This window comes from Pteropus medius, unplaced genomic scaffold (genome assembly GCF_902729225.1).
Source record: "Pteropus medius unplaced genomic scaffold, Ma_sr-lr_union100, whole genome shotgun sequence".
NCBI lineage: Eukaryota > Metazoa > Chordata > Mammalia > Chiroptera > Pteropodidae > Pteropus > Pteropus medius.
The window spans coordinates 3970316-3989626 of record NW_024352947.1 but is presented as its reverse complement, the minus strand read 5'-3'; the positions used below and the strand labels follow the sequence as shown (position 1 = coordinate 3989626).

Genomic DNA, 19311 nt, shown 5'->3' with positions numbered 1-19311 from the left:
GTTGATTAAACATGTCCCTTTATTCTGATGCTTTGACATTCCTGGGTCCTGTTGGTCCCCACTGCCCCTCCCAGGGCTGGTCACTTCCTAGAGACAGGAAACCATTTGCTGCAAGTTCACCGTTCACGCACAGACTAACCGATACGAGTCCCTATTCCCCAGGCGCCTCCTTTACCCAGGCCTCAGGCCACCTGCCCCAGTTGCCCAGCCAGGTAGACAGTGAGGGGCGGTCCCCACGTCCCAGAGCCAGGCACTAACCTGCTCGTCCTGTGCCACCTGTTCTCACGCAGAAACCACGAGGAAGGTTCTCACCCACATTTTCTGCTCACTCACTCCGCCTCTGCCTGACCTTGGGGCGTCCCCACGCCCCCCACCACACACCACACACCACACCTTCTGTTTCCAAGGAACTGTGAGTAAGAACTTCCTTCGTGACAGTCATTGCTGTGCCCACATATCATACCACATGTGAATAAATGGAACCCCGGGTACCTCAAAACTGTGTGTGTGTGATCAGTAAACAATATTACTACATCAAATTCCAATCATAAACCTTCCAAAAACACTTAAAAAAGTAACCAGTGAAAGCTGTACGGAGACACTTTCGAGAACGTGGAGCAGTACGGAAATACCTTGGACATCTTCGACTTGGTGTCTGTAATGAGGAAAGACATGTTGTTGATTTCGTTCTGGACAACAAAGTTCTGCTCTTCTCTTTTGAAATTCTGGGAAGTTGCAAAGGAAATTTCTGTTAGAACCATACAGATTAGACGTCCACGTGATTAGAGGTTGCACAGCACCGAAAAGTTTCCACAAAGATAAGTATTAATTTGATGTGTCAAACTCATCGAGAAAGGGAACAAGTGTCTGCTGAATGTCCAGTGAAGGCCCTTGGCTAGGGGCAGCAATTCTGGGAACTGGAAGTAAATACGTACGTTTCAAAGGTAAAAACTCTCGGGATCAGAAAAGTTAAGTAGCAGAGAAACGCGTCTACCAGGGATGGAATGAAAACTAAAACCCGGCTGAGCCGGTGAAAAGCAGACGCCATCTTCTGGGATAAACAAAAATTCTAAGCTTTTGCAATAATTTGGGATAATAAATGCTTACTTACTACTCGTATTCTGCTAGTTACTGAAAATTATAGGATACTATAAAGTTCTTCTAATGATTAAAATCTTCTTCAGATTTACGAATAGATAGTTCTACTTGCACCATGCAAGACAGTAAAAATTTACTAAAGATGCACTTTGTAAATTCTACCGACAGGATTCCCAGCAAGACAATGTTTTATTCTGACACGTGAGCCAAACTGGATTCCGATAGAAACAAAGGCGTGATGATGACAGACCGGATGTAAAGAAGTGAAACAAGTGTGACCAATGACGGAAGAGCAGCAGTCCTCAGAGTTGGGGCATGTGAAAATGTCACAGGGAGGGGCGGAGGCCGGGGGCACACGACGTCCGTCTCCACGTCCGTGCGCCCCGGAGACTCAGGGCAAACCCAGACGGCTACAGAGCGCAATTAAAAATCCCCGTGATTTTTTTTGAAGATAATGACAAAACTCGAAAGAAAGTTAGTCCCGCCTCCGACTCCCCAGGGAACCTATGCCCTCTCCTCACCAGCTGAGTGACACCTGGGGGACAGTGCTGAGCAGCACCGCCACAGGCGTTCACTCAGGGCGGGGAGAACTGGCCCATTTCTGAAAGCCCTCGACACAATCCGGACAGTCAGCGCTGTCCGCGCCGGCCCCTTACGTGGGATTTCGACCAGTAGATGAAGACTTCGGCCACCATGCGGAAAAGGTCCTCGGCTTCTGGGTTCGGCTCTTTGAGCCACTTGGCCCTGGATCACAAAATGAATAAAGTGGGTTCTCGGTTACAACTGCAAGTTAATTTTAAAAAATCACCCTCCCAAAGTTAAATCTGAAGCCAAGTAACGAAGGGCCGCGAGCTGCCCACACAGCTCAGGCTTTAGCCTCCGGCTGACACGTCACGGACCATTTAAACACGGTGACTGTCACACTGCTAATTTTCCCATGCGAAGGGCAGACTGCTCCAGAATGCGATTTCTGGTTGCAATGTGAAGATGCTCGGAGAAAATGAACTTAGCTATAGACATCGGTTTCGTTACGAACATGGACAAGCTCAGCGTCACGTTAGGTAGTGAATGAAGTGGTTCAATCAGGCCAGGGGGGCCCGGCAAGGCTAGGATGGAGTAGAGAACACTGCACCTGTTATAGTCCACGAATCTAATCAAGAGAGGGTAGAAGGCGTAGAGGTCTCGGGCCAGCGTGGTGAACTCGTCCAGGATGAGCAGCTCGGCCTCGGACATGTCCCCCCTGGCCTCGGCTTTCAGATGCTCCTCCTCGGACACCACCATCGCTGCCTTTTTCTTGAGTTTCTCCATCAGTGGCAAGAAGTGAGTTTTCAAGAGCTGAGGTTTCACTTTGTTTATAATAGGCTGGGAAAATACTGTTTCAGGACAGACATTAATATTCGGTGCTGCAGAAACGGCCATCGCAACAAGGACAGGCTGAAATCACAGTCGCGGCCGACGTGAGCCCCTTCCTCCAGCACGGGGCTTCCGTGCCTGCTTCCTCGTCCAAACCCTAACTGCACATGCTGTTCAGAGATGATTCCTGAATTGACTTGAATACACTCCCTTGTTTTTAAAAAAGAATCGACAGCTAATGTAGCATAATACAAAAAGGCATTCCTTCACTTGCAAATCGATCCTTTTCACACAAAGTAAACGATTCCCTACATGGTGAGGGCCCCTAGCCCTCTCCTTGGACGAGGTGTGCACTGCTCAAGGGTTACGAGACAAGCAAGATTCCTCGCGTTACTGTCCCCACCCAGCCCGGCCGACAGCTGCGTCACGCGTGACGTGCGCGTTTGCTCAGTAATGGTTGCGGTTGTTTCTTTGGGGTTTTTTATAAATAATTTCAGAAACGTGCATTAATATGTAGTCCTGAACTCTATTTTTAAAGAACTCTCTATTTCATCCTGTGGTATTGTAAGCATTTTCCGAGTCACAGCACTCCGCCGAAACCTTAATGCCTGAGGAGGCCCGCGACTCTGCGTTTGCACACACACCATCTACTGAACCGCACGCAACTTAATAAGATGTTTAAATTGCTTCCGGTCATTCGACAGAAACAGTGCAGGGTAGATAAATGGAGACGCAGACGTCTGGCTGCAGGTTTTGTTCACCCTGCACATTTCTGCCGAGACACCGCTAACAGCGAGCTCTTTCAAAATCCAGTTTCATCTGTGCGTCTGCCTGCAGAATCATTAGGTCTACGCCTGCAGAATCATTAAGTTTACTGCTGTGTTTACTGATTCACCTTAGAGAGGCTGTCCAAACAGCAAAACATTGATTTAAAAGTAACAACTAAGCGGAAAGTTACTCGATGTATGATCATATCTACTTTTTAAAAGAACAGCACAACGGAAATAACCGATAATATTTTTTAGTGCAGAAGAAAATATTAATAAAGACTAAGATAAAAGAGTCTAGTCTTCCGTACTTCAAAGCTTTCTGGAAATAAGCCGGTGCAGGCGGCACGAGCCTCTGCGGTCCTCACCTGCCAGTCTCTTCATCCAGGCGCCCTCGTCGATGCCCAGGTTGTTGTATATGATCTTCAGGATGTTGCCCAGCAGGGTGTTCATGTGCTCGGAGCTGAGCGCCGTGCAGCACGTCGCGGCTCGGGCCGGGTTGCTCTCGGGGCCGTGCTCCCACCAGCGCGACAGGTAGCTGCACAGCAGGGGCAGGACGACTTCCATCACGTGTGGCATCTGCGTGTAGCGGACGCCGGACTCGGCCACCTCCACGATCTCGCCCATGAGCTTCTCCAAGGACGGGATGTTCGGGCAGACATCTTCCACGCTGGCCGGCAGGTTGAGAGCTGGGGGGGGCACACGCGGAAGTGAATGGCTGGAGGGAAGAGCTGGCCTGACAGCCGGACTCCCGCGTCCGGTGACCGCCACAGGCCGCTTCGCTGGGCTCCACGCGCCGCGTGGCCCGGCCGCCGGCACCAGGCCATCTGCCTTTCCCGCAACGACATCTCCCACCCTCCTTCCCCCGAAGTTCCCAGCCGGCTACCGCCAGTCCCTCAAGACCAGCCAATGACCGCTCCTTCTGCCTCTGAGCAAGGAGGGGTATCGGTGTCTCTGCCTACGGCCTCTGGGCCCATGGTCACGGTCACGACCGATCCCCTTTCAGAGGAAGGGGTCCGAGGCCCCTGCTCAAGGCCCCACCCATGCTCTGGAGATCGAGCCCACGCCACAGCACTGCCCGCCCCTGGCTGAACACCACCACCAGGCAGCCTAGCGTGCTCGGAACCCCCTGGACGTAGCAGCCGGGCATCGTTCTGTCCACGGTAAAGAAGGCCTCGCCTCCACCTCATGCCTAATTTACTCTCACGGTCCTTATCGTAGTGGTACAGTGACAGTCACCCCACTGACCAAATGCCTTTTCCCGCGCCCCATTCCCAAGTCCCCTGCACCCCACCCGCCGTGACTCGCTTCTGAGTTGCATCCATCCTCCTCCTCCTCACTCTTTTCTCCTCGCTGGACTTTTAAAGATTGGTTTTCCTTAACCTTTCGAGCGGATTTGTCTCAAACCCTCTTCCTTTTTGGCTTATATGTTTGCCTGGGCCATTCTGGCCATTCCTGGGGCTCCTGCTATAAGCCGAGGACTCTCAAAGCCATAGTTCTTATCTTTTGGTGTCTAATGCTGAATGTCTCAAAAGCAAGCAAAACACCATGGGTCCAAATTTAAACTTGACCTTTCTCCTCTCTACCCCACTCGTGAGCATGTGGTATGTTGGTAACGTCATCCACTGAGTCACCGAGGCTGGACACCCAGAGCAGTTCTAGGCTGCGACGCCCCGCCCCACACACAGCCGGGTCCCCTCGGGAGTCACATCGCTACACACACTGTCTGGGCCCTCACTCAGGCACAGCTCCCCTGAATCGCCACCAGCATTTCTGACTGGTGATGCGTCTTTACTGCTGTCATGACAGGTCCCCGTGATGTACATCGCCTCATGTCACTCCTCTTTTCAAAGCTCATGAGCGCATCCGCTTCGCACTGGGCCAGTCCCCCCTCCTCACCTGACGCAGCGGCCTGCCTCGCCTCCGCTGGCCCCGTCTCCCTCACCTTTCACCCCTTTCTCTCCCGAAAGCTCTGCACCTCAAAGTGCTGGAAGTTTCTCCTGACGATCAGGGCTCAGTGCTCCTGTTCAACACCCGTCCTGGCCACCTGGGAAGTCTCTCCGGGAGCCCTGCTAGCACTGCTTCTCTGTGTCTCCAGCGCCCTTTATTCTGAATCCCATCACACATACTTGCGGGTCGCTCTCCCTCTCCTGCAACTAAAACTCCCTGAGGAAAAGAATCAAACCTTATTCCTCTTGAACCCTATCTCCTCCATCTATCTATCGCAGCACGTGCGCACTGCAATTATCTGCTGAGCGACTGACTGAAAACCACAAATGAAAGGGAATCATTAGATTCGAGTCCTTGACTCTGTTATGCAAATGATGTGTTACGGAAACTTAAGCGGATAAACCATCTGCTCTGTGTTTGTTATCTGTTATCTACGATGAATAACAAATCGGCTTTGTTCTTGATACGTAGCTAAATTATTAATCGATCAAAAATCCTAAATAAGACAACTTAATAAGATGTTTACACAGGTGATTTATAATTCGAACTCAACCATGTTTTACTATTTACAAACATATCATGGAAATTTTGGAGAGATATTGGTGTCATGTGTGACTTAGTTTTGTCTTACTTCCTGTTATATGAAATTAGAAATATAAAATAGGCAAGCTAAATAATGATAAATTTTCACATTTTGAAGACTATTCGATGAAATACACTATCATGTCAGTGTGGCCAGCAGCTCCCATGGAAGCTGAGCGCTGTGCCTTCGTGAGCAGCAGCAGGTTCTTGCCGCAGAGGAAAATGCTGAAAAGACAATGTAAGAGGCACCTGTGTGATGGCCGGGCTTGAAAATTCTGTTGGATCGCTTCGAATGGCTGATCAGAGAGAGAACTTGCTTTTCTGCTTTCTTAACTATTTTTTATCCAACCCGATTCAAATCCTAGTAGATCGTTCTAATAGACTCTCCTAGGCCAATCCTTGAAATCACCAGCAATGGTTCTAAGAGCTTTTTTCAATCGGGACGGTGAAAAAAAATAGGCCTATCTACCCAGAAAATAGTCGGATTTCTACAAATGGAAAGTGACATGGTGCATAAGTATATACGGACACCTACTGTACATAGAGACATAAAAATCTCAGAAAAACGCAGGGTCGGGTGCAAATTAAAGTCACTGATCAACTGTGTTTAAGATTTATGTTTTAAAATTTTGTATGTGATTAAAATTAGACAAACTATTAGGAAAAATCACATGACATAAAACTATCCCAATACTGTAGACGTATCTGGTAAACAGAGAGAAATGAAGGATACAGATCCACAAATGTAATAAATAAGAATGTCATACCTTTGCCGACTACCTATAAGAATTACTGAATCAGAAATCAGACTGACCTATTTTTTCCTATCTGCTGATTATTTTTGTCTTCTTAAGACAAATTTGTCTACGGCTCAATAACCAAAAAGACATTAAACTAATTTTATTTCAAAAACACTAAAGGAACAGTACACAACATTCAATAACACCTAAGAACAAAGAACTCTGGAGACTGAATGGAAAAGCCCCATTAAAAATCGCTGTAGAAAAATACGACAGATGCTTCGTTGTCCCGATACTGCTCACGCGCCCGCATTACCTGCTCTCTCTCGTGAGGACTTAGTGTTGTAGATAGAGTAAATATTATGTTTGTCGAGATGAGTTTCCAGAAACGCCACGGGAAAGGCACCAGCAACGGCAGCCAGACACTCTCCTAACGCAGAACGCTGCCTGTAAGTGGAAAACACTCATAATTTTATGTCTTCCGAGTAACTAATTGAAGTTTTATTAAAATTAGCAAGTTTAACCTAAAATAATAATAATAGTGCTACTAATAAAATCAACTCCCAAATCTAACTTCTATATTGCAAAACATGATATGCTTTCAGTAGCAAAGTCCCTGCCATTTAAAAAAAATCTAAATTACCTGCCAGATTAAAAGAACTTAAAAACAGTACAGACCAAAATAACAAGAAAACCCCTGTAAATCCCCCGCAAGTTTGGACATTTCTGTTTCTTTTTCTTTCTTTTTTTTTTAATGTAATGACCTACTGAGGAAGAATTCTTTCTATGTCAATAAACAGATGAATAAAATTTAAAAAATGAAGTATTACTAATAACTAATATGTTTTTATGAAAATTACCATATATCAGTAATAGCAAGGTAGCTAAGAAATACTTACATACTAATGCATATTACTGGTAACACTTAGAATTGATTTATCATTTTCAAGGGAAGGAGTGTGTTTAGGGAATCAGACTGGAATCAATTGACCCAGAGCAGGTTAGGCTTCCTTGCCGCTGACAGAAATGCTCTCTCTCCCTTAGTTATCAATTTAATCTATGGCTTTCCTGGCACGTTAAGAGTTTACTAAGTATAGAACGATATGACGGTCATTTCAGCATATTATGAACTACTTAAATGATTTTATGTAACCATCTCATCTCGAAAGTTAATAAAATAGATCCAATTATAATTACAGAATTCTCTCAGGGAATTTTAAATGTCTCACTGAAAAAAATAAAACACTTAAATTAACAATGTCTGATGACCTAATATTTTAATTAAAAAATGACTAGGTATTTAATTAGCTAGGAGAATGTGTCCCCTTGTAGAGTGACATTCAATAAAATAAAAATCAAACACTTAATAACATGGCATTATTAAAAACAGTTTAGGACATCGAGGAATTACAAAGATCACAGGTTTTGATTCGGACAGACTTCAGTTCCAATCCTTTTCCTAACACTTGTACCACTGTGGGAAAATCAGTCTAAGTTTTGCTTTCTTTACTTAAAAATGGGGACGCGGAATTGCGAAACTTCCATTAAACAGTACGAGTTCAATAAATGTTTCAAAATAATGGGAAACAATTTATTTAAGAATTTAATAGCTTAAGATGCTTCATGTATAAGTAACTTCACAGCAGGTAATTTCTTCTCTTGCATGTTATTGGACTAGTCCTTTCGATAATAACTTATGTGAATTATTTAAGAATTTACATTTTTGATTCAATTAGTACTTAGAAGATCAACTCTGACCATTTCTGTTGGTATTCTGGAAACAGCAATTTTTCTTCTGGATGACTTAGTACTAACGTATCTGTATTTTCATTAGTACAGGGTCACTTTTTCATTTTTTTCAAAATATCTTTTACCCATCTTCAAAATTTTATTTCTACATTCTCCACAAATCACTTTATAATTACAAGATATGTATAAATACATATATCTACATACTTCTGATAGACTCATAAACACTCAAGTTTAAATTTTATATTAAACATGGTCTTTACCATAATCTTTTACTTTTTTTTTCATAACTAAACTGTCTTTTATTTTATCAACTCAAATTTGGCTTAAAAATTATCTAATTACACTCAACCAATTCAATACGTGTACTTGGTTGTTTATTTTACAACTAGGGAAAAGTTAAAGTGAAGACTCTTGCAATAAATACTTAAAACACTTGAAACAGCTATTAATGCAAAGTTAAATTTTAAAATCTTACCTTTCCACATAAATGCTCTTGCTCGTTCCCAAAGCATATAAGCTGGTCAGAATTCTATAACATGACACCTGTACATCTTCCACTATGAAGAAAGAAAATCTCACGTGAAAAAAACGCTTATTTATACATCGTCCTAAGAAAGTTTAGGCTACAAACAAAATTCTATATAGAAGGCACACTAATATTTTAACATTTAAAAGCAGCAATATAAGAGCAAACAGATATGTAAAATAAAATATAAAATCTTTCAAACAGAATCCTTTTCTTTCAGGAGTGGAAGGCGTTCTAAAGAATCGCACTGTGATTGTTTAGAATGTTATAGGACTGATTTATCATTTTTCTCCAGGTAGAAGAATAAAAGATTTCCTCAAGAATAAAATTAGGCACAAGACTATCTGGGAGGACAGGTAGGTTTTGACTCTTGTTCCAAAGACGCAGAAAGTCTGTTCTTTTAAGTCTCAAATGAACACGCCTAAGAACGCTGGAGGACGGTGTGCGTCGGTTATTTCTGACACTGAAGGTGTCTGTGTCACTTGGGTAGTTTGAAGCGAGACAATGAAATAAAATTTTACAGATGATCTATGATCCAATTAGACGCGTTTCAAAGGCAAGGCAGTCTAAGGGCCCTGCACCAACGACTGCAACGCTGCCCCAGGGCCCAGAGCAAGCAGCAGAGGTGGGCGGAGCAAACGCCCGTATCCTCCGGGCGGTTCCGTGTCCACGCAGCACCGCCGCCAGCGCTCCTACCGCTTCAGGTAAATGCTTTGCCACTAGGGGCCGTGTCACCCGCCAGGAAACGCAGTGGTTTTCTGCAGGGTGGCACTCGCCTGGGGTACCTCCTCTGCTGAGTGTCAGGGCCGGGTCAGCGGCCGAGACCCGCCCGGCTGCCCGACAAGGGCTCACGGCTTCGCCCACGTCCACGTCAGCAGGCGAGCAGGACCTCGGGGCAGGTCACGTGCTTTTTTTTTTTTTTAACATACCCTTGGGCATTCTGTGGCCATCTTTAATAACTAGAGCATTCCAGCCAAAAACAGCTGATTAAGTCCCCCGCGAAAATGGGCTGAACCCTACAGAAAGAAGGTCTCTGAGCCGCCCCATCAACCGGTCACAGACACGGCCTTTGTCTCAGCAGTCTTGATGTCTGCTGGCAGTCCAGCTTGTGGAAACGCTGTGTGGCTCAAAAATAATCTGAAACATTTCACGTTGCATGTCCCATGGTCAAATGGCATCAGAGACAGACAACGCAACACGTGCGATTTGTACTCTCATGGTTCGGGGTGACTGTCCAGGTGACTCAGGGATCTGTGTCTGTGAGCGCGGTTTCTGTAACTCAAACATCGACCTATCCTGTTCTGCAGAAAAGGCATTTTCCGGTGCACGCGGTGCCCGAGTAACCCGGACGCGGCTTCCAGCTCCTGACTGCGCTACCGCGATAAGGACATGGGGCAGATTTACATACGGATTAAATCTTCTCCGAACTGGTGCTGGCCGATGTGCTCGAACAGCGACGACAGCATGGGCAGCAGGGCCACCGTGGTGTAGTTGATGATCTGCGTGACGCCCCTGGGCTGGCTCCGCGTGTGCGTGAACTGGCCGAGCCGCAGGTTCTCCAGGGTCTTCTCCAGGTCCTCCGCGGCGCTGTCCAGAAACGCTCGCAGCGCGCTTCTCACGCTCTCCAGGCCCGTCTTCATGACCGTCCTGCGCCGGAAACGGGGTGGGGGTGGGGGGTGGGGCACGCGCACCGCGGACGTCGCGAGCTCCCCGTCACGCCCTCTGTCCCCGCAGCGCGCGCTCGCCCGCTGACGTCTCAAAGCGGCGCACTGGCGGGTCCAGCCCGCACCGCTGCACGGCTCAGGGAAGGCCCAGGTGCCTTGCGGGTCGGCTCGCTGGGGCCTCAGAGCAAAGGGCGGCGCTAACACTTCCATCCCCCGCCCGTGGTGGGAACGGTTATCCTATAACTAACAAAGCACCGCTCCTGAGCCGGTTCCACGGCTCCCGCATCCAGCACAGCTGGGCCATGTCACGAGGCGAGGCTGTGGGAGAGAACGCGGCAGCGGCTGCCGAGCCAGAGCACGGGGGACTCTGAGCCCTGGGGGGAGCGGCGGCCCTTCCCGAAGGAGCCTGAACACAGAGCAACGGGGGAGGGGTGCTCTGAGGCCGCTATTTCTAGTAAGGAATGTGGGTGCAGAATGGCCTCGCCTCTCTTCATTTATTTTCCAAAGAATAAAGTTTTAAACGTAAAAATGGATAACGCAAGAGGATCGTGGGATACTCTGTAGGAGAGGTTCGGAAATCGTCATTTCGGATTATCCTGGATAATAAATTCACTGACTCTGTGGCTTAAAGGCAGAACGAACCGCACTGGACAGAGGGCTTTTACGTCTAGGCCACCTGCTGGATGGTCCCTGGGCACAGGAGGAAGGGCCCAGACGGGGCTCTCTGCTCCCACCCTGGCCACGCAGCCTAAAGCTTCACCTCACTCATCTGAACCGAGAGTGACACCCGCGTTTCCTGTAAGGCTAAACGTTATCACGAACGTGGAGCACGAGAAACGTGCCAAACGCTCACGCAGCCTCGACCGCAGCTAACCGTCTTTCACCTCCCATGACACGGTCCCAATACGCACCTGCTACGGAAATCACTTGAAATTGCAGTAACGATTTACATATGATCGTAAAGATAAAATACTATTGCGTTAATTTAGAAAAGATTTTCTTTTCACCTAACGTCTTTATTACAATTCCAAATAATGAGTCCAGATACTAGGTCTGTCCTACCGGTTTGTAATCATTACCCTCCCTCATTTAGGTAAAAATGCGTCCTTTACCTCGCATCCAAAGTCTGACCCAAAATATGGAGACAGTTGACAATCGATGTCGCATCATTTCCTGAAGAGCAAACAAAATATGGTATAAATTGCCCCGAGAATTTCTCACCATGCCTCTTTTCCGTTAATATTTCGGTTTTAAAAATTAGTCCACGGCACAGCTCGGTAATAATAACTCAATTAAAAAGACTTTTGACAATCGAGTTGAAAGTCATGCAGCTTTTCCGCTAACAGGCGGTTATGCGAATGTCAGCAGAGAAGCAGTACAGCAGGGCTCACCAAGCAGCTGACACGGGAAGCATTCGAAGCGCTGCGCAGGCTGCGGAGCCTCGCCTGAACCCCTGGAGCACCTCCCCTCCGCATCCCAGTTCGCCTCATTCTCAAATCATAGTGTATGACAACTTCTTAAGTCGGCTCATAACCTCTACGAAATGAGGTGGGCTAAAAGCCTAATAAACTTAATTCCATTTCAATTACCCCAATGTCTCTGCTTTCCTATTGCATTCAACTGTATGAAGATGAATTAATGTGCCTGAGCGTTGTTGGTCTTTGGTGAAGAAGCAGCACCACGCCGTCGTGTAAAAAGCATCAGAGGCTGAAGAAATTAAATCTTACTCTCATGAGATATTTGAAATGCGGATGACTCTTCTTAAAAGTGAGATGAAATTCACTCATTTTCATTGGCATATTTTATCATAAAGTACAGAAATATGAATCATATTATTGCTACATATTTTACTTTGTGATAAGGATATAGAAAAGCAAATAAATAAAATGAGTCCAAAGTTACAAAGTGACCTGACTGCCCACAGTACGGTGTGACATGACAACGTCCTCATTCTATAATCTGCTGCACTGTGTGACACAGTCATTTCCAGGGGCCTGAGGTCAGCAACTCCTATTTGTAACTTTTCATAACATTTGAGTATGTTATAGTCTTCAGATAAGAGTATCCTAGAATTAATGAATTAAATGTGTATGGAAATTAGTTATCTTAGGATGCAGGCAAGCCAGGTTAGTGATGTGATACAAATTAAAAAAAAAATTAAGCATTCATTGCTGAGGCTCTGAGTTCTTTAAGAAAAGTTCCATTCATCTTGTGCTTCATATCTGAAAATTTCTGCTAATAATGAAGACACGTGGACAGAAAGGGAGAATTTATGTCCCTGTCTATTGGCTGGTGGCAATCTTGGAGCTTGTACTGTAGCCCCTAGAAGTATTATTCATTTAATTATTCATTCACTCAATAAATACATGTTAAATACCAAGTGCTCTCAAACTTCCAGGAATAAGCAAATACAGTTCTCACAGTACTGGAATCTTAATGGGGTGTACAGTAATGAACTATTAATCAAAAAAATGTTTAGCACAGTATCAGGCCACAGCAAAAACATGGAGCAGGAAACAGGGATTAGAGCAGCCGGACAGGGTAACAGGGCGAGCGGCCACGAGGCCATCTCCAAGGCGGCGTCTGAGCAGAGATGTGAATGAAGTGAAGGCACGGACCGTGCGGGTATGGGGGAGGAGGGCCCAGGCGGAGGGACAGCATGTGCAAAGGCTCTGGGGCCGAAAATGGACATGGCGTTCCAGGAGAGGAAATCGAGGCGGCCGATGTGGGTGGATTCAGGGGACAGGAGGAGGATGTTGGGGGTTCCTAAGGCCTCAGCGACCAGAGCGAGAACTCTGGATTTTTAAGTGCAAAAGAAAGACATCCTTAGGTCATGAACAGGATGAGATTTGATTTATATTTTAAAAGGATTAATTCACAATATATAAAACTCCGGAAGGTCAAGAGTGGAAGTGAGAATCAGAACCGATGACAGGGAACTTGGATCGGGACGTTAGCAGTGAAGACGAGATGTCTCGTTTCCACGTCTGGATTGAAGGGGAGGTAAAAGGGGCAGGAGACGAGGGTGACTCCAGGGCTGTTCGGGTGGGCGGTGGGTGAATGTGACAGCGAGACCCCCGAGAGGAGCGGCATGTGGGAGGGCAGGGCGCGGTCCTGTCCTCTGCTTTCCACGGGTGAGTGTGACGCATGGAGTCACCACGGAGCTATGCGGTCGGCGGGCGGCACGAAACTCTGGAGCACAGACAGAGCCCCCAGTCAGAGCTACAGATCTGGCACTATAAGCATGTGGATGCTTAGGATTTTAAAAAAGCGTGGGCCTAAATGAAATTAGCCAGCATGAATATACGTGTGTCTCTATATATACACTCTTAGAGCTTGTCCTGTAGCCCCTAGAACTATTATTCATTTAATTATGCATTCACTCCATAAAACATGTTAAATACCAGGTGCTCTCAAACTTCCAGGAATAAGCAAATGAAGTTCTCATAGTACTTGCATTTTAATGGGGGTATAATAATAAAATATCTATTATCCATCTATCTACATCAGAAAGGTTTCACAGCCTCCAGCATTTGCACATAAAAGGTAAAGAGGCTGCCGTGGGGGGAAGGAACAGGCCGCCCAGGAGGAGGGGACACAGGCGAGGAGTGTGACTCTGACACAACCCTCGTTTAGCGCTGATCCCAGAGGCTGGGCCACCGAAAAGCACGGTCCTTTTCCCTTCCCTGCAGATGACTGTCTCTTCGTGTACCGAGCCTGCCCAGGTCCTCTGCCCACAGGACGGCAGGGGCCGGGGGTTTTAAAGCAGCGCTCCTGCACGCTCATCCCCTGACACAGCCCAGCACCCAGACGGGACGGCGTGTGGCATGCCGCTGGCACTCGGTCACATCTTTGTGGAACGACTGGGACGTGCGTACGGGAGCAGGGAACAGCGCCAGGGGCCACCACATCCTGTGAGGCCAGTGAAAACGCGTGCGGTGAATCTGAGATTCTCGTGACATCACAAAGTGCAACGCCAGGCGTCCACCCACGCCGGCACCCCCGGGTGAGAGTCCGTCCGGCTTTCAGTGGAAACATCACAATGGAAAAGAAGGCGGAAAAGGTCCTTAGGGAATGCACAAAACATATTAACTGGATCTTCACTTTTTTGTGTAGACCAAGCAAAAGCCTCGATTCCGTTAGCAGACGGAGAAGAGATCGAGCACATAGTGAGTGCGGCTTCTGAAGGAAGGGCCACTTCTCAGGCCACCCAGGCACTGTGCTCGGCAGCGCCGGGCACGCTTAGTGGGACCAGGAGCCAGCGGAAGCAGTGGGAGAGATGGTAAGACCTTCAGGCGCCCACTGTCACGGGTTTAGCCGAATGCAGCTGCCTACCTGCTCTGAGTGGATCAAACAAGCAAAGACTGCTCTCTCTAAACGGATGGTTTACAAGGTCTGAGCTACTCCCTGGACCCCATCATACCTCCCACCACCTCCCCACACTGCGGGATGCGCTTGTTAGATCACTTACTTGTCATTAAGACTGTGTTAGCCTCAGTGTGTGTGTGAGAGCATGAAAGGCATCGTTAAAATCACGACCGTGCCCGATCTAACACCCGCACACAGCACTGGGTTTTATGAACCACTGTGCCAGCTCATCAAACACCACCACTGTCTAAATGAAAAGACCAAGGTTAGAGCTGTCAGGGTCAAAAGATCTGTTTGTAGTTTAATCCCAAATTGCTTTGTGGCTTCTAGGGTAAGGGAGCTGTCGGCGTTATGCGCGATGTCGCGCTGTGCGTGGCGCCCGTTCCAGGATCTGCGTGCCGAGGGTCAGCGTGCCAGCCCCTCCCGCTGCGGGCAGCGCCCCGGCTCTCGTGCCCACTCCACTTTTCCTGCGTGGCTCTGGACACAACGTCTCGTTATACTCTCTTCTTCGAAGAAATGATTAATTTTGCCACGATCTTTATTAATAGTGTAAAACGAAATTATGCTAGAAGATGTAAAATTCTCTCAAAAGTAGGGGACAGAGAGAAATGAAAGAATGCCCATGACTTTACTATTTCTGGGGTCTCTGATGTTGAAAAAATTAAAATCACTGACTCCTTCACTTGTAAGAAGTTTCAGCCAAACTGAAAACATATTTCAGATAATTACACGTTCTTTCCATCTGTCGCAGTTAGGAAAGTCTCTCATAGTAATGCGTTCAAATGAAAGAAATGTCTGGATCGCTCTAATACTATCTTCTGATATTATTTTCATTCTAGCATCTGATTGTGACACATCTGACCTAAACTGCTTCTCCATAAGAAATGGGTTCTTTTCTATACAGCACGTAAAACAAGTTAAGTTTAGGGAGCTCTTGTCTTTGCCATGTGTACTGTCATCAAACTACAGAATTCTTAGGTTAAAAAAACACCGTGACGACCCTCGGGGTGAATGGCCATGACTAGCCGCAGCGGCAGACGGCGTCTGGAGGACGGCTGTGTCCTCAGCATGGCGACACGCTCAGCGCGCAGAGATGCCCGATCCTTCGAGTGAGCACTCTAAGGACTTTCCTGTCATCACGTGTGTCCCACCGAAAAACACAGCACAATCTGAGCAGTTTGAGGGATGACACAAACACACGCTAATTGGCTGCTATCTCCTGATGTCAGAGGGCAGTCTCCACGCGACAGGAGCGGCTTGTGGGGGAGAGACGAGGACCAGCAGAAACTTAATCCACTAATTTTTAAACAAGGAGAGATACCGATGGATAAAATTCACTATATTACTTTCTTTGCTATTAAAACCCTTTCAAACACTGCATTAAAATTTAATGCAGTGTTTTATGCCGGATTAAATCAGGCATATTCACCTGAGAGGAAAAAAATGAATATTTTAACAAGAACCGATGCTTCATTTAAACACATAATACTTATTTTGTTCGATCTCCCTGCAGCTAATACTAGAGCTGTATTAACGATGTGACACGTTGCATTCTAGAGTCCTCTGAATTCAAACCAGAAGAAATATTGGAGTATTATGTTCATTACATTACAAAAAAGCTTACATTTCTCTAGGCATTTCTAGAAGTCTCTCTAGTAACAAATTTGGAAATTCTCTGGTAGTCTGGGGAGCGTGTGGACGACTTACTGTCTCTCTACTATGTTAAACATTCGCCAGAAAATGAAAACGTAGAAAAGGCCTCCAAAGTCTCTTGTGTGTCAGCCTTCTCAAATAGCTCCTCAAACTGAAAAGGTCATTGTTGGTTGAGTTTAATGATCTTGTTGTTCGAAGAGTCCTTAATTACTGTCACTTCTGTGACAACCTAAGTGCCCTAAGTGTTTTCGTGGACTGCTTAAGGAATTTAAAAAGCATGATCCTCATAAATTGTAAGATAATTGGCTACTACATTTTTCTTAATAATCTCAAGCAAAAAAAACTGTCAAGTTTGGATTATTCCTGAACGTAAGAAAATTTCAGATTGAGAGCACTTATGTCGTCAACATCTGCTTACCTCTCTTCTCTATTAGACTGTAGGCTTCTCGAAGGCAGGACCTAGTTGTGTCCTTCATTCAGTCATCAGGTATTTAGAAAATGCCTACTACGTGCCAGACTTCCTCCTAGGCGCTGAGGATACAGCAATAGCCCTCAAAGAGCCGAGCATTTATGCCAAAGAGACGCTAATCTAGACCCGGTCAGGTCAGCGGCACGGGGGGCCAGGTGCAGGAGCTAAGAGCACGTTCCACCAGCAGGAGGAGGGAGCACGTGACCAGGGATGGGGAGAAGGTCGTCCCGAGAGGGGGCTGTTTGGGTTGAACTCGGAAGGATGAGCAGTTTACTCCACTGTGGGTCTGAGGGGCAGACAAGTAATGTCACATGTGGGGACCCTCTCCAGTGCGCGATGACGGCGTGTGCAGAGACCCTGGGCAGAACGGGACACAACACGGGCCAGGAGCGGAGAGGGGCCGCGCGGGCTGCAGCGCAGGGAGCAGGGAGCCCGGAGCGCGGGGGGCGTGGCGGGGGCGTGGCGGGGGCGTGGCGCGCGGCTGCCCTGACGTCAGCACCCAGGACGTTCCCTGGGCGGCAGTGGGAAGTGGTGGGATTAAAAGCGGGTTTCCTTAGTCACCAGCGAGCGTCTCAGAATACGAACGGGAAGCCTGCGCATAAACAAAATGCTATTTTCCTTATTATTTTTTCCCATAAAGTGTTTTAATGGATACGCTAGAACTACTGTCCTTTGGGGAATATGGCTTGTTCCCTGTTTTAAAACCTTGCCTTTTTCCAATATAAGATGAAATGGTTTAAACACCTCAAAAAGAATATATGGCGTATAAAAACACTATTAATCTCTAATTCCCACATAGTATGCTTCAGTGTATAGGAAATGGTTAGATAAAAGATACACACAAATGTATTAAGCTCGAGTTTTGGGATTCCTCACTTAATAGATCAGAAAAAATCTTTCAAGTACAGAGGAGTTTCGGTGCTAGAGCTACCATTTGGCATCCGACTTGGCATAAATAACCCCTCACTCATCAGACCGGCTCGTCGCGACCACCTCCAGCCCGTGGCTTATCGTCAGGCTCCCCTCTGTCTCAACATCACCTCCCTGACACATGGCAGGGTAACGTGCGTCTTTCTGCAATTCACCTCTCTGTGCTCACAGCAACGAAGCCCCAAGATTTCCTTGTTAACCTCGACTTCCAATTCTGCAATTCTGTCTGAGAATAACTTAGACGTGAAAGCTGTAAGGCTGCAGTTCACACAGCACTTTCACGTCCATTATCCAACACGAGATTTCACACGAGCGATAGATCTCTGAGATCCGTAGAGCAGTTTTTAAATCTCGTTCAAAAATGGAAACCACAAAGGTTCAGAGAAGCCGCGTCCCTTGTCCAAATGATTTCGGTCTCGTGACAAATGGAAGACTTAGCCCGAGGGTCCCAGTCGAAACCCACTCGTCCCCATGACATCACATCAGTGTCTGAGGCCAGGTTACAACTATTGTCCAAAGTTGAAGTGTCGCAGACTTAAAGATTCTAATCACTGGACAAGTCTGTATTTGAGTGTGTTTGATGAATAAAGGCCTCTTGAAGCTTGTGTTAGTTTATAGGAAAATGCCAAAGCAAACTTGGAACAATGATAAAAACGGACACATTAACATAAAAAATTTCATAAAAATATGATGTTGAGGAAAAGACACACAGTAGCTCTCCAATGAGTTCCTGTTAAAAAAATTTTTGGAAGTATTTAAATGCTAAGGGATTTCAAATGCAAAGCCCAAAGGGAATATCAGAATCACACGGAGATGGAGCGACTGCTGAGGCCCGGTCCTCCTCGCCCCTGACGCGTATGATGAGGTACAGTATACCCTGAACCCCGAATTATTACATTCAAAAGGAAAAGAGGTTAAAGAGCAGGTGAAATTAATCCACGGTGATGGACACCTACACAGAGCTCCTTTTCAGAGCATTACCAACTGGGCGACGCCCGGGGCTTCGGGCCCGTCTTGGCCCGAGCGAACGAGTATATTCACATGTCCGTCGGGGTACAGCATCGGGCTGTCTCTAAGATCTGTGCACCTCGCTGCATGTATGCGACACCTCGACAAAGCTTTAAAAAGGAAGTGAGAGATATAACGTAGGAAACCAAGAATTTGCAACACGTAAGAAATGATAAGCGGCACAAGAGAAAGCACTGCGCTCACTAGTAAGAACGCAGACGTGCAGCTGGGAGACGGGGCCCCCTCCAGGGCTGCGTGTGATGACTCAGTACTCTCTGAAGATGAGTGGGGCATGTCTGAATCCTCTGTTATCACAACAAGGTTAAAGAGTACGTGAAAACTCCGTCTCAACATTTTCACAGAAATTTTTCCACATTGAAGAGAAGTCAGACAAAACTCAGACAACTAGAAATGATTCAGAAGATAAGTTCCCCATTAATTTTTTTAACTG

The 19311-nt window shown here is 46.6% G+C and overlaps 1 protein-coding gene across 1 annotated transcript in view; it reads right to left on the bottom strand.

Moving 5' to 3' along the window:
* Window positions 1-19311, bottom strand: part of RYR2 (ryanodine receptor 2) — a 535670-nt gene that overhangs the window by 89269 nt on the left and 427090 nt on the right. Inside the window, exons 63-70 of the mRNA XM_039850351.1 lie at window positions 11545-11605; window positions 10177-10415; window positions 8718-8799; window positions 6807-6937; window positions 3587-3907; window positions 2231-2471; window positions 1755-1842; window positions 633-725 (exon numbers count right to left, since the gene is read on the bottom strand). Of these exons, the coding sequence (XP_039706285.1) occupies window positions 633-725; window positions 1755-1842; window positions 2231-2471; window positions 3587-3907; window positions 6807-6937; window positions 8718-8799; window positions 10177-10415; window positions 11545-11605 (1256 nt within the window). The remainder of the gene's footprint in view (window positions 1-632; window positions 726-1754; window positions 1843-2230; window positions 2472-3586; window positions 3908-6806; window positions 6938-8717; window positions 8800-10176; window positions 10416-11544; window positions 11606-19311) is intronic.